The sequence below is a fragment of the Urocampus carinirostris genome, chromosome 5 (assembly GCF_059441175.1).
Source record: "Urocampus carinirostris isolate Australia breed hairy pipefish chromosome 5, RoL_Ucar_1.0, whole genome shotgun sequence".
Taxonomy (NCBI): Eukaryota; Metazoa; Chordata; class Actinopteri; order Syngnathiformes; family Syngnathidae; genus Urocampus; species Urocampus carinirostris.
The window spans coordinates 24,795,313-24,811,772 of NC_142353.1; the positions used below are offsets into that span (position 1 = coordinate 24,795,313).

The 16,460-nt window shown below is 41.0% G+C and overlaps 1 protein-coding gene across 1 annotated transcript in view; it reads left to right on the top strand.

The window, feature by feature from the left end:
• The first annotated feature begins 504 nt into the window (after positions 1 to 504).
• The window catches only part of kcnip3a (Kv channel interacting protein 3a, calsenilin), a 55,404-nt gene continuing 39,448 nt past the window's right edge, over positions 505 to 16,460 (top strand). Inside the window, exon 1 of the mRNA XM_088336279.1 lies at positions 505 to 667. Coding sequence (XP_088192405.1) covers positions 662 to 667 — 6 coding nt within the window. The 5' untranslated portion in view covers positions 505 to 661. The remainder of the gene's footprint in view (positions 668 to 16,460) is intronic.

A 16,460-nucleotide genomic window follows, 5' to 3' on the forward strand; every position in this document is an offset into this window, starting at 1 on the left:
TGTACTGTAATGCGAAATCTATTTCACCCATGTCATCCTGGAAGGGGGATTACCACTTGTGAGGCCCCTTCTCAAGGTTTCTTTTTTCCTCACGCTGAGGTTTGAAGTTGTTCCTTGCCCGCATGTTGGTTTAAGATCAGGTAACTGTGTAATTGTAATCCTGTGCAGTCCTTTGAGACATTTTTGTGATTGAGGGCTATATAAATAAATGTGACTTGACTTGTCTTGACTACTGGGTTAAGCCGTTCTGCCTCAACAATGCACGCACAGCTTACCACGTTACAATCTTTTACAATCATGGAAAGCTTTTCTAAACATATTTTTCTGCTTTTTTTCAGATTTCGACCCCTCTATCTCCCTCTTCCTTCTGCAGATGTGTCCGCTGCAATCTCTGCGCATTACAAGCGCTCCTGTTGACTACACGTTTCTGTGTCATTTGGCTCCCACTCTTAAATATCTGCACATGCATACCCCTCTCGTCCTCTACCTACACACCCCTTCCCTCTCTCTCCCTCTCTCTATCTCTCTCTTCATCTCTCACTTACCAAACGCACGAGTGGAGCGCGTTGCATTCCTTCACATTCACGTCGCCTGAGCGTCAGTCGGAGGTTTGGGTGCGCGCGGAGAGGACGTCCGAGAAAAAGCAACACCAACAAGCATCATGCAGGTAAGAAGCTTAGAATCGCCTTTTATGCGGAGAAATCATAAGTAATGGTTGGCGTTTGCACTTTATTCTGTTTCAAAGTGTTGCTTTCTTCAGCATTTGTCGGCGCGTGAGGATAAGTTATGTAATTGCGTGCATTTGACGCCACTGCGCTCAAAGCTTGATTTCCAGCAAGTGTCACTTGGCATCTTTCTCTTCTCCTCCTTTCCGTCGACGTCCACTTTTTTCACTTTTGACTTCAAAAAGATATACAGAGAAAACAGAGAGTGTATCTTATGGAAAATTTCGACTAGTGTAAAATCTGCAACAGTGCAAAGTGACTTTTTTTGCAAACTGCCGGGAATTAAAAACGTCCCCGTTCAGTGGCAACAAACAGTGACTCCCTACACGCCACAAAAATGCAATAAGACACATAAATTACATGAACTGTCACATGCAGGGGGTTCTTAGACAATGCACTTAATGTCTGCAAAGCTCAGTGTTGGGAATAAGCGCCGTGTGATGAGGAGGAGCTTTTCCAGTCATTGATGATGATTATGTGGAGAGAGGCGCATGAGCACTTTCTTTGTTGGCACACACCGATATAGTTCTCATCAATTATTGTGTCTACCGGAAGGAACTTTTTTTTACACCACAAATCGGTTTGATGGAGGATATTTTTTAATTTTATAAATTCAGTTTTGAATTATTTAAAGGCAGGTGCGTCGTTTGAGGTGCCCTTAACATTTGAAAGTAAACTATTTTCTGTATTAAGCATATCTTAATGATGTCTGAGTTCAATGAGACCTTATACTTTATTTTTTACTGTTCCTATCTGCTTTTATCTTACGGTTATTAACTAACATTCGATTCGATGAATGGGGACTGGAGAGAGTGCAGGGGAGTGACGTCATGCTTGTCCCCATGTTTTTTTTTTGTATGTGTAGCATGAAAATGGTGACATTAATAATAGGTCTTCGAGTACAGTCCAAATGCCAAACCGAACTCCAAGGAACATGAAAAAAATGAGTTTATTTGAGCGTGTCTAATAAATGCACATACTTGCACGAGCATTATGAATTAGCGGACTTAGCTTGCAATCATGAATTTAAGGCAAGATATGTACAGCTCCTTCAATGAGAGTCGTCGGAAAATTGAAAGTATTTTCAAAACATTCTATTTTTTCGTAATAACCTTTCTTTAAAAACGAAATTTTCATGCAGTTGTAACTTGAATGTGTAAATATTATCACTCTCTTCACCACCGTCTCAAATTCATATTGTTGGAAACTTTTGAAATACATACCTATCAACCTCCACGGCTCCATGCCCTTAAAAACTGTCGTATTTTCCCTTACAAAATACAAAAAAATCTTACACCATAATTTTTTTTCAAACGTGTTTATTTATGTAGTTTAACATGTTATATTGTACATGTGTTTCGTTATATCATATATATTGTTAATAAATAACATTTTGTTGTGAGATACTGAGTTGCTCGACATGAATGAGGTTTATTATAAAAAAAAGTTCAAAATTAAATATCTTGGCCGTTCACTGTAGAAGGAGAAAATACATGCAAATATAATTAAGTAGAATAATACCTGTCTTTTTTTCATTTTCTCCTTTTATACTTCCTTTTTTTCTTAACTTCTTTATACAACATAATAATTCGTAATATAATGCATCAAAGCCGTTTGAGAGCCGGCTCTCTTTATTGAGTTGAGCCAAAAAAGACGGTTCTCTAAAAAGAGACGGACTTCCTTTCACTACACAACTACCACATGACAATGTTTTTTAAGACCACATGTATTTCAAATTTACTCAATCAACACCGCCTGTTGTTTTCAGATCAGAATGACTTATGGCGTTTTATTTCAGGTTCGGCCATTGCGACTTGATGATTGTATACAAAGAAAATTCAAAACTATGTTGTAATGTAGGCATACTGCTCTGCTTTCGCTTTGTTCACGTGTGATCAGAATGATGCATAATGGGAAATCCCCAGGCGGTAGACGCATTCGCACAGTTGCATCAAACCGCTCGCTTCGTTTGCAACGAGAAAAACAATACTGAGATAGAGGCTACCGCGGCGAACTCGTTTGACTTGATTGATTTGCCGTTTCGTGATAGTCAAGTCGGTGTATACCGGACGGTACCCATAATTGACAAATTTGCATTTTTCCGTACAAATTTCCGCGTCTTAAAATGCATAATAAACGTACTTTGTACGGCAAATCGTACAGATTGACAGGTATGGAAATATCATTGAGCAAGGTTTCATTTTTATTGTTAAAAGCACACGTTGTCATATGTCGTATTTTTGCTGATTAATTAATCACTTTTTTTTCATGAATGACGGTTTTTTTTTTCCACTAAGTGGCGCTGAATAGTACACACTTTAAATTGCAGCCCTAACTGATTATGTCTCAATCTATTACTGATTGATTAAGAATGAATATGAAAATTAATAAATGCTTATTTTTATTTTTAGATCTTCTTTTGTGTTAGGAATTTATAAAAAAAAAAAAAAAAAAAAAACAATACTTGAGAAGAGTGGAATCTTTATATCAGAACCGTTTTGCGGAAAACTTGATTTGGCCGGCCGGACCTCACCCAGACCCCATCTCCGATAGCCCCCAAATAAATTATGTTTGAAACCTCTGAATTCAATAGAACCTGTCCTATTCATGAATGCAGTATGGCATTTGATTTCTCATTTCATTTTTCTTGTCAGGCTCAGTGCTAAGAACATCACATGACAAAATTAACAAACCACCCTTCCCATTATTGCAATTATATCACTCAGTAGTCTTGTACAAAAGAAAAAGAACAACATAGTCAAAAGACAGAACAAAATTTTAAGAAAATGCAAAATGTATTTTATGAGTGAACCCATTGGGATCACTGACTAACAAATTATATTATGTAAGAAGACTCCTTGTTTATAGCCTCCAAACATTGAACTCTGCCTTTCAGGCTCCCTCTACAGTTATAAAATGCAATTGAAATGTGAATGCGTAAAGAATTTGTTGGCAAATGCCATTCATTCATAACAATGTTCATTTTTGTTTGACACTACCAGTTAGCTTTTCTTTCAACAACAGGAGCATCGTCGTCAAATGTGTTTCCATTCGATATGCCCTCAAAGAACTAAAGCCAAGCATGAGTGCATCCTCTTACGTCTGCCCTGTATGTGATTGTGTGTTTGTGTTTGTGTGAGCCTGATTAAACTCAATGTGCTGAGCCAAAAAGACAGATTGTTGTCCTAAAATAAATAAAATAAGTCGGTGATCTGCGGTGTCACCACATAGAAAGCTAAACGGCACAATATGCTGATCCAGTATCAGGACAAACCCATATATGGTATCTATAGCAGGTATGGCTTTTTTGTCAAGATCAAAATAAATCGCCAGCGATTCTGACACAAGTATTCAACACAAATTGCGCTTTTAATATGGGTTGTACCGATCTGATCACATGATAATCGAATGCTATCATCAAATCAGGAGCCAGATGCGTAAACTACTCAATGTGGTCAGTCTATCATGGCAATATTGTATTTATTCATATTGAAATTCTGCACATTCGTCCATCCCTTCATCCATCCCACCTTACGCTTTTCAAGGGCAGCAGCCTCAGCGGGTAAGCCCAGAACCACCTAAACCCAGCCACTTTTTCCAGCGCAACCAAAGGGATCACGAAGCAAATTCAAGCACACAAAACGCTTTTGTGTCTGAAAAAAAAAAAAAAAAGCAATACTCTTAAAAAAACTCAATGGAATTAGCTTTAAAATGGCCCAACTTTTAATCTTACCACCATTCATAGTTGAGGAGATATGGGAACTTTACATGTGTCTAGGACTTTTGGAACTCCTTGTCCTTTAGATGTATCCAGCAACCAGGCTGTAAATCCATCAGCGATAAGTTCATTCTGTTGTTAACCTGCTAAGACCGGGGTGGCCAACCCAGTCTTTGAGACACGCATGTCCTGCATGTTTTAGAGGTTTCTTTTCCCAACTCATGTAACTCAAATTATCAACTCATTTTCACCTGAATTTGAGCAGAAAAACTCAGAAAACATACAGGGATTCGGTTCTCAAGGCCTTGGTTGGCCACCCCTGTCCTAAGACCAGGCGTCCTCATGCGTGGGCATGGATGCACACCAAACAAGAAGCTTAGGTGTTTGGACACCTGCAAAGGGGATTGCATATGTTGCCAGTTCATTATTGTGCACCGTTGTTTTTTGTTTTGACTTTTATAGACTGTTTACATATTTGTCACTATCGGCCCATGAGGTTGTTGTTCTTTGATTTCCACACACTTAAGGGTGGATCTGTTATTGTAAGCTAGGAAATTTAAATAAAGAAAGGCTCGCTTCCCGGTTCTTCTTGCAAATTTAAATTTCATTGATGTTTGCTCTCCTTATTTTGAGTGTCCACTGAACTTTACACTCATCAATCAGGAAAAAAGACTCTGCCCATTCCACATTCTCATCTCTCAGGATATTTTTTAACTGTTCTAAAGGTCAGATCGGGCCTAAAAAATTCAGCCCGACCCGATCCGAGGTGCGGGTATGTAAACTTGAACTCGCCAAAAAACGACGAATTTTCATGACTTGATAAAAAATCCGAAATAAACCCAAAGCTTTATTTTGCCACCAAAGTAAACATAAAGCTTTACTCCGGCCGTGCGTACTTGAGCGCCGAACTTTGCATTTCCACTGAACTACGCAGCTTGGAGTTTACATAGGGCAGAGTCCCTTAAATCAAGTGTGTACAGCAAGTGCGGCGCCTAAATGAACAGTTTGACACCGATGTGCGCATCTTGGGGACGTGCAGCAGACGAAAGTGAAACTAAACAAAACAACACTTAAAAAAAATCAGAGATCTGCAGATTACTCACTGCAAATAGTGAAATATTTGGCCAAAAGAATAATGAAAGATTTAAAAGATTGTGAGCTAATGGCAAGAAGCACAAATTACGTCTGTCGTAAGGGAGGTGTAAGGAGGAAGCCGCGTGACTTTTGCCCCAACACAGAGGAGGAAAAGTTATTTGGATTAATTGATTTTGAGTTAAAGCGATAGTTTGGTAAGCATTTTCTTTATCCAAATAATTACTTGAGTAAAAGTAAGAGCATGCTGTTTAGATCTTCCATGAAGAGGGGAAAAAACGGCAGGACAAAAGCCTGACTGGCCTGACTTTTGATTGAAATTTTAAGCCCAAACCCGGCCAGAAATCCGTGTCCGGTTTGGGCCCAGGCCCGGGATCTTACCTCTAGGCCAGGGGTGGGAAACAAGTTTGACACAAAAAGCCGAAATTTTTAACTGTGAGAGTCAAAAGAGCCACAGCACGCACTGACCACACACAATACAAACATATTATTTCCCATAACACACTCCTCTTCTTTTAATAAAACAAGTATCGTTCTTGTGTTGATTTCAAGGAAAGTGTCCACCCTCAATACACACAAAACAAAAACTAAACATGCAACAAGGCAAAGAGCCACAGTATATAGAAAATATGATGAAGCAAATAGCTGCATTCTTATTGGCCAAGAGCCGCATGCGGCTCTAGAGCCACGTGTTCGCCACCCCTGCTCTAGGCTGTTCTAATGGTCATGAAGAAAAAGATGCTGAAACAAAACCAGCATAACCTCTTCATACATTAATTCATTCAGACTTGTTTGTGTGCTGGACTTTGCCTTTAGAGGAGTCGAGAGTACACCAATTAGAGCAGCGATACACAACTCGGAGGCTGGTTCGGATACAACACACACACCCTAACCTAACTGAACCATCGCACCCAATTTGAAAGAAATCGTGAGACCGTGTCGCCAGGCGTCACATTGCGGATCACACAGCGTCCAATAGAGCTGCTTGTTGAATAGGTGGCGTGATTCGTAAAGTTAGACCCCTTGCATTTTTAAACAGGCTGTAACTGTACCTAGGCTGGGCCATCAAACACCTTTGTCGCAAGGATGTTTAGCTGTTTTTTTGTTTTGATTCTATCGGCAGCATTTAGGGGTTTGAATCGCTCGCAAAGACTAGGGACGGGTGATGCTGAGAATTTCGGTATTGATCCAATCCAAGAGAATACGGGGTGGTATCGATTTATACTGATCTGTTACTGATACTTTTTGCTGGGAAATGTCATTATCGTTAAATAATTGACATCTAACATTGAGTTGGTTGTTAATTACAATCAACATAGCACTAAGATTTCAGGCACTAAACTGTATTTTCTATTAAATAACTACAATACAAACTTTAGCATTATAATAAAGATATAAATATTCTATTACAAATTCTTCAGAAACAAAGTCAAGAGAAACACGCTAAATATACTATATATATATATCACGGCGGATGAGTGGTTAACATTTAGAAGTGAATAGAATAATAAAATACAATTTGTTGTCATTATAACAGGGCAGCATGGCGGCAAAGTAGTCAGCGCGTGTGCAGCACAGTTCTGTGGTCATGAGATCGAACCTCCTGTGTGGAGTTTGTATGTTCTCCCCGTGCTTGTGTGGGTTTCCTCCGGGTGCTCCGGTTCTCTCCCACATTCCAAAAAAATGCATGTCAGGTTAATTGGCCAATCAAAATTGTCCCTAGGTGTAAATGAGCGAGTGACTTGTCTGTCTCTGTGTGCCCTGTGACTGGCTGACACTGACAACCAGTTCAGGGTGTCCCCTGCCCACTGCCCGAAAATAGCTGGAATGGGCTCCAGCACCCCCACTACCCCTGCTGAGGATAAGCAGTGGATGGATGGATGGATGGATGAATGGATGAATTTATGATAACAGTAAATTGTTTTTATCAAAGGATTTATTGTGCCCCTGAGTAAATTGAGTTTAAGACCCCTATTTAGGCTGTGTTACAAATGTGACAAGGGATTTATTTTACAAAGATGCTTACAATTTCAGTTGTAGCTTGTTGATCTCTTTAGTGTGACCTTTTTCCATGTGTTAACTTACATTTGTGGTGTTGCCACAGTAGCGAACCACTTTAACAGTCCACACACCATTGCGCTTCCTGTTTGCCTCTGTAATTTTGGTAGGGGTGGGGCGATGGATTTACCTGTTCTTTCATTCTGTCCTTTCCCTCCCCTCTGCCTGGGAGGCAGAACGCAGCAAGCCGACAAGGGGCCAGTAAGGGGAAGCAGCTAAAAGTGTGCCTGTCAGTCACTCACTCAGACATAGACTCAGAGAGTTGCCGAGACAGGGCGGAGTATTGATCCAAGGATAATACTATCGATCAGGTGCAAGTACCCGCTTGGTATTGGTCATATCGACATTTGGATCGATTTGCCAATCCCCCAGTAAAGAGACACGAAAAAGCCTGTGTAGCACTGAGAAGTGTTCCTGAGTGACGGGCCAAACCATGGCAGCTTCACAACTATCAATCTGTCGCCAATTAAGCCGCAGAAGGTTTTACACGTCCAGTTATGAACGGTCGATCAGGCCCGATCGATACAGGTTTTGACCCACTCCGACAGGATACTATGCGCATTCCTTGGTGAGTAGGAGCGGATAATTGAAGCAAGGCTGTTCTATCACCCCGAGGGCCCCCGAGAGGATTAATTCTTCCTCCACATGAGGGCTTGCACGTCAATAGAGTGCACAAACTCACAAACACACGCAGATTTCGTTCCATATGGACCGAGGCTTCCTTCGCTCTCTCTGATTCGCGGTGACAGCCACACTGACTGAGAGCGCAAGCTGTCCGCACACAAATAGTATCAGCTCTCCAACATAAACACGAGCTCATCATTTTGCTCCCTTTTGTTCTGCAGCAAAACATTCACTCATTCATACACTTAAGCAATCCAAGGTAATCCCATGCAAAAGCTTTACAGACCAACCCTGCAAACAATAACTTAAGACACTTTTATAATTTGGACAATTTAAAGTTTTAAGTAGCAATTTGTAGAGAACAGGCCAAATGGATATACTGTACTGATATACTTTAATTCCCTCGTTTTTCACGGGGGTTGCGCTCCAAAAAGGACCCGCGATAGTCAAAATCATGGAAAGTAGAAGCCTTTATTTATTGATTCATTCATTGTGCCATTTTTTGTTTTTTCTGACTCAGCAGCTTACCCAGAAAGACTCTGTCAGGTCAAAACAGGTTTGCCGGATCAGAATCTTTTTCAAGTAATCAGGTATATCCTCGAGTGACCATGCCAAAATGGGAAATCCACCCAAAAATGGTTTTGTGTCTCTACACGAGTGATGCTAGAATAGTGCACAGCCTAGTTTTATTCTATGGATTTGTAGATTCGGAAATTTGTCAGAAAGACTAAAAAGGGGGTATGAGTAATGAGTAATGTGCCTTGGACCTCCTGAATGCTAATAACACATCGTTTATTAATGGACGCTCTCATGCTGTAATGTCCCTCAATTTTTACATCACTCCCCTCTTCATTAACACTCTTTCCCTTTCTACTCTGTAATAACCACAGCCGCCACTTTCAAGTTCACCCTCAGCATTATTCATTTTTTTCCCTCTCTTGTCTGTCTCCCTTTCCGCCATCCATCAATTCACATTTGCTTTTTCCCATCAAATGTCAATTTGTCAGAGGCCTCCTGTTTGGGATTAAATGCTAAAGATTCTTAAGGACTATGGAAATTACTCTCTGTGATGTGTGTTAAATCATGTAACTGGGTGAAAAATGGAATTTCCCCTGAGGGACTTTAAGAGATTTCTTCATGTGATATGCAACTTAGCATGAATACTAATAACATGCATAAGATTTCCATATGGTACTTTGCGCAGGTCCAAGATGCAGGCAAGTGGTCGGTGTTCCAGAAAGTCTAATGGGGCGGCATTAGCTCAGGAGGTAGAGCGCTCGTCTTGGGTTCAAGAGGCACATTGTAAATTTGACTTGAAAAGCGCTATATAAATGCAGAACATTTATAAACAGCAAGGGAAACAGTACAGGAGCATGTCAGTTGGTACTTGTGATCCGTAAGGGTAGACAAGGGCTTGATACACTGGAATAACAACACGTTGAGACAAGACTGCTTGTGATGTGACATGGAAGACAACAAACTAGCACAGAGCCAAGGAGAAGGAGAGTTTAATTAGTGATCAGGGACGGATGTGATAGAAGGGAATTCAAGACAGGTCACTGCAGCTGTGAGGAGGTAAATTGTGACTGGTGACCAAATAAGTTAAGGCCGTGAGACAGAGACAGAGGACCGAGAGACAGACAGACAGACAGAGAGACAGGAACCTGAGGGCAAGATTGTGACACTGCAGTTCTACACTCTACCTTATGAAGTTATGGAGAGTAACTCCTGTACACTTTAGGCCCACACCTCTTTACTATAGTGTAGATACCAATCGTTAACCTTGCAAATCAGTATAGACCGTCTGGTCTTTAAATAAAAAAAGAAGAGAAATGAGTTCTCATGGATGTACGCAGGATTCAACTTCCATGCTGTCCGTATGTCTCGAAATCAATGGGACATTTCTGACATGCAGAGTATCTCAGTTTTGGTTTGTTGGTCTTTGTGTCCTGTAGGCAGGAATAATCACTTTGAGTCAAGGAAAAGTGACGCGACAACCCCGCTGCATCTCGCAATGTATTATTTACAGCGAAGACACAGCGGTAGGCACTTTTTCTGCTCTGTTTACTCTGAGGTATATGCACATAGGTTTTACTATGAAGGGCACGTGGTAGTATATGTCCATGAGTAATGTGCAAACGTTACGAAAGAGAAGCGCCGCCATAGGACAAAGCTGCAGGAAATGTTCAGCAGAGTAAGGGTATATTCTTGCGACTTGTCGTGGCAGCTTTCAATTTGAAATCATCAAGCCGAGGGAGTGTAGCCATCTGGGACACTTTTTATGCTACGCTTTTACTGACTTTGCTCCGTACCTCCCTTGGTGTATCTACTATCTGTTATTGCTGGTTCACTCCTTCGCAGGAAAAATAAAAAATAAAATAAAACAAAAAAATTGATAGAATTCATCCCGCACCACTGAGGGGAGCCAAGATTCAAGCCGATTGGCCAGCACTCCTTGATTCAAAAACTTGAATGCTGATTGGCCAAATCATATTACAGCATCTTTCATACTGTATTGTGACCGGATACCTGCTTTGCGTTCCCCTGCATCTCACTGAGAAGACTTTCTGTCTTGCCCCCTTTGTCCTTTGTCATGCCGCCTAAACAATGCACCGGCCGAAATGTTTATCCTTTCTCCTTCTTTCTTTCTCTCCCTATTTCTCCCTCTTTCAGGTGGTAAGTCTGCAAGTCCGCTTTGATGAAAGCCGCAAAAAACATTGACCAATCTAAAGTACTGTTTACGTTTGAAACCAAACTGTTTTCTATATGTTACCCCTCTCTCTCTCTCTCTCTCTCTCTCTCTCTCTCTCTCTCTCTCTCTCTCTCTCTCTCTCTCTCTCTCTCTCTCTCTCTCTCTCTCCCTCTCTCTCTCTCTCTCTCTCTCTCGCTCTCTCTCTGGATCCCATTAACCGCAAAATAATAAACTACAGTACTACAAAATAACGATAAAACTAAATATCAAATTTAGTGCTTGAAAACAGAAACCTTACGTATTATTTTGCTTTCATTCTGAAAATAATGAATACTACAGAAATACTCTAAAAATACAGTACTAATATAAAATTACTCCAGAAATACTACAAAAAACTACTACACTAGTAGTACAAAAATATAACTCCAGAAATACTACAAAATTGCGAACAAGGTATGACAAAAATAAAACTATAGAAATACTACAAAATCCTCCTATAGAAATACATAGAAAACCCTACTACAGAAATACTACAAACAAACTACAGAAATGCAAAAAAATTTACTACAGAAATACAACTCGAGTAATGCTACAAAAATAGTAAAGACATACTACAAAAATCGTATTACAAAAATACTAATAAAAGACCAATACAAAAATACTCCCACAATACAACTATAGTTATACTTCAATATAAAATATCAAATCAACTGCCTCAAACAGGGACCTAATATATTATTTTGCTTTCATACCAAAAACAAATACAACTACTACAACAAAAACCTTATTGCAGACATACTACAAAAATACAACTATGGTAAAATATTACCACATGAACACTCCAAAATTATGACTATATTAATAGAACCAAGATACTAACACAGAAATACAAAAAGAAATACTACAAAAATACAACAACAAAATAAAACAGGACTCTAATATAGTTCGCTTTAATTATCCATCCATCCATCCATCCATCCATCCATCCATCCATCCATCCATCCATCCATCCATCCATCCATCCATCCATCCATCCATCCATCCATCCATTCATCCATTGTCTTACGCTTATCCAGGGTCGGTTCGCCAGGGCAGCAGCCTTAAAAGGGAATCTATCCCCAGCTACCTCCTCCAGCTCATCCGACGGGATCCCGAGGCGTTCCCAGGCCAGCCTAGGGAAATAGTCTCTCCAGCGTGTCCTGGGTCGCCCCCGGGGCCTCCTGCCGGTGGGACATGCCCGGAACACCTCCCAAGGGAGGCGTCCAGGAGGCATCCTTATCAGATGCCCGAGCCACCTCAACTGGCTCCTCTCAATGCGGAGGAGCAGTGGCTCCTCCATCATCTGCTACATTATGGTGGTGGAGGAGTTTGTGTGTCCCAATGATCCTAGGAGCTATGTTGTCAGGGGCTTTAAGCCCCTGGTAGAGTAACCCATGGCAAACAGGTTCTAGGTGAGGGGCCAGACAAAACGCAGATCAGAAGACCCTTTTATGAAGAAAAATAACATTGGACCACAATTTCCCTTGCCCAGACACGGGTTACCAGGGCCCCCTTCTGGAGCCAGGCCTGGAGGTGTGGTCCGCTGGGGAGCGCCTGGTCCGGCCGGGCACAGCCCGAAGGGACGACATGGATCGCTATTCCCATGGACTCACCACCTGTAGGAGGGGCCAAAGGGGTCTGGTGCGTAGAGAGCTGGGTAGCGGCCAAGCGAGGGGTCCTTGGCTCGACGATCCCCGGCTACAGAAAGTGGCTTTAATTATGAGTGTTTCTAAATGATTTTGATGAAACAAATCTACGTAATTAAAAAACAAATCTAGAAAGAAATATAACATGTCTGTATGTGTATGTATTCATAAATGAGAAAAACTAGCTAGGTCTTCGGGCAAATTTTTAAACCCAATGTGGCACCTGACTACAAAAGTTTGCCTACCCTGGACTAGGTCTTGATATGTGAATAAACTGCTAATGAATGAAGAATGTCCCAGCGCTAAAAACATTTTGCCTGCCTGCAGCTGTCGCTTTGAGGACGTCACAGCCGGATTCTTTTTTTGATCCCGTCCACCCAATTTTGCTCCCCTTTGCTGGGACTAAATTAAGAACGGAATAAATGAACAAAGGGGCAGCACAGCAGCTATGTGGTTAGCGCATCAGCCCCATGGTGCGGAGGTCCAGGGTTCAATTCCAGCTACCATCCTCTCCGTGCAGAGTTTGCATGTTCTCCTCGTGCCTGTGGGAGTTTCCTCCTGGCATCCCGGTTTTCTCTCAAATTCCTTAGTCATGCATGGCAGGTCAATTTGTGTCTCCAATTCGTCCCCTATGTATGAGTGAGAGTGTGTGGTGGTCTGTTTCAGTGAGCCCTGTGACTCACTGGCAACCAGTTCAGGGTGTCCCCAATGCCTGAAGATAGCTGGGATAAACTCCAGCACCTCCGTGTCCCTAGTTTTTGATAAGCAGGCCAGAAAATGGTTGGATGGATGGATGAATAAACAAATTAAAATATTTGGTACGTGGGATTAATGTGTGCATTGTGCACACACACAGTGTCTTGTTATTTGACTTTACTCTCATATAATCTTCTCGAACAAGATTGAATGATATTTTGGAATGTATGCAAAACCAGTTATCAATTGTATGTCAAGAACTCACTCAGGGTGGTGTGGAAGTAAAGTGCGGAAACACTAATTAATGCATCAAATAGTGGTATTTTATCCAGGCAGAGGTGTCAGGTAGCGGCTTAACAATTGTGGACTAAGATGCAGGCAAAGGGTCGGTGTTCCAGAAAGTCCAAACAGCATGGAAAACAGTTGAAGAGTTCATTATGTGGTACTCTTGATCCGTATAAGTGGACAAGGTTTAGGTACACTGGAATAACAGGACACTGAGACAAAACAAGTGCTTAGGACATAGAAGACAATGAACTAGCACAGAGCTAAGGAGACAGAGAGTTTAAATAGTGATGAGGGAGGGATGTGAGAGGAGGGAAATCAAGACAGGTCACTGCAGCTGTAAGGATGAAAATTGAGAATGGTAATCAATGACGAAGAAAGTTGAGGTCAAGAGAGGGAGATAGAGACAGAGAGAGAGAGAGGAATCTGAGTTCACTTTAGTGCTATTCTTTTCCTTATGAAGTTATGGGTAGTAATCCCTGTACACCTTAGGCCAACTTGTATTCACAAAAGTGTAGATACTAATAACCGATAACCTGGCTACACTGAGTCTTTGTAGTATGTATCCTTCCATGTGCTTTTTGGTTGTGCTAGACCAAACAGTTACATCTAGTGGCCAAATAATACACACTTTCCCTTTAATGCTCCATTAGCTGTATTTTTTGACGGAATCCATGACGCTTTACTTCAATACCCTCGTCTTCCATCTAACAAAAACCCTATCTTATATATTTTATGCTTTACCTGCTTTTGGCTATTCTCTACATGTTCCCGGTCTTCTTCTTTAGTGTGAAATGGTGGGTGTCAACTTGCATTTGCAGGGTAAATCCCAGTTATGTTTTACCATTCTTTGGATTTTTTGCCAAGGCAAAGGCCAGTGATCTACTGAAAACAGGTCTGTGACCCACTTTCAGCTCGCGACCCACCAGTTGCTAAACACTGATATAGATAATATGACTACCAAATAGAACTGTCAAATGTCTGACCTGAAGCAACCCCATTGATCGTTGACACCACGGTTTCCCTTCAGAGAGTGAAACAAGAATTTTCATATCTTCATCTGCCCGCTCTGTCCTCTGTCTCGTCCTTTGCTCTTCTACTTGGATAAGACCGGGATTCATTATGGTAATTGACTTTGCTCCTTTCAGGAATGCCGGCAGACCTTTCAACACCTCCCTCTGCTGTTTCTTGCTCTCCCTTTCTTTCTAACTCCTTGCATGGCAGTGGAATCCTCATGTTGTTCCCTAGCTCTTCTGTTATACTTTGCTTTCTTGTCACCAACATAGCCCGTTACGTCTATGCTCGCGGTATAATTACCCCCACTTTGTCTTTCTTAAATACTTGTACGTGCATTTTATTTAGTTTGTGTATTTCTTATGTCTACTAAGTAAAAGCAGTGAGACTCAGCTTTGTGGGATTATTAAGAGAACGCATATGCGGAAAATTAGTATACATGGCAAGGTAAATATCAAGTGAGTTATAGTTTGCGGATGCTGTAGGCAATGAATATGAATGCAGTGTATTGATTTTACACGGCGCTAATTGGAGCTGAAAAAGAAAAAAACACGTCCATGTGAAATGTACCCCAGGCGGGTTTAATTACATTTAAGGACGGGAGGGGATATTTGACCCGTGCTTGGTCAGTGTACACACGTGGAGGCACATGTTATTGTCACGTGTGAATGCATGAACTTGTACTGTACATGTACAATTGGAACATTCATGAATACCACCAGACTGTACTTTTATTTGCACTTTTTACTGACCACCCAATTAATTGTGAGGAAAAAATATATAATGATTATGGATGGAAGTATCAGTGCTGAAGAGCTATACTCCATATTATGACTATGGTAATAGCATTAATTATAACCAAACTACACATAATCATGTATAAAAAAGCTTAAGACGGCAATTTTATTTAAGGCAGTTTTTGAACCCAACCCTGTTGGCTGTTTAAATGCCATGACTTGTTCTCAAAAACGGCTCTGAACATTTACAATGTAATATCACCCAGAGTGACTCAGTCAAAAAATTAGGTGTCATATTTGACCCCGATCTGTCCTTTCAAACACATGTTAAGAATATTACTAGAACAGCTTTTTCCCATTTTAGCAACATTGTTAAAATTCGCCCTATGCTGTCTCAGTCGGATGCGGAGATAATATTATATAATTCATGCGTTTAATACCTCCCGTCTCGATTACTGTAATGCACTACTCTCCGGTCCCCCGAAGCCCAAAATCCAGCTAGTACGAAATGCTGCAGAGAGGCTTTTAACTAAGGCAAGAAAGTTTGAACACATTACCCTGATTTTAGCTAACCTGCACTAGCTCCCTGTTGATTTAAGATGTGATTTTAAGGTTCTGTTGGTAGTATACAAAATTATGCATGGACTTACTCCCTCATATCTTTCAGATATAATTTCCCCCTATGTTCCGGTCCGGAGCCTTCGCTCTGAAAATGCTGGTCTACTAGTGATCCCAAGAGCCAAGAAGAGATACACAGTTTCGAGAGCGTTCTCTATTCGGGCCCCGGTGCTGTGAAATACTCTTCCCCCTGAGATTCAATCTGCAACCTCATTGGAAATGTTTAAATCTAAGCTTAAAACACACTTCTATTCTAGAGCATATGAATAACCTATATTTTATGTTGACAATATCTGTGTATTATTTGCCCTCATGTAGGTTTTAGATAAGGTGATGATGTCATAATAGTCTGTGGTTTGCAATAATCTGTGGTCTGTGCAGCCCTTTGAGACTCTTTGTGTTTAAGGGCAATGAAAATAAACATGACTTGACTTGACTATCTGTCGGTCCGTCCGTCCATCTGTCCTTCAATCTATCTAAAAGAATCCAACTTTGTTAACAATAGGAAATTCCTAG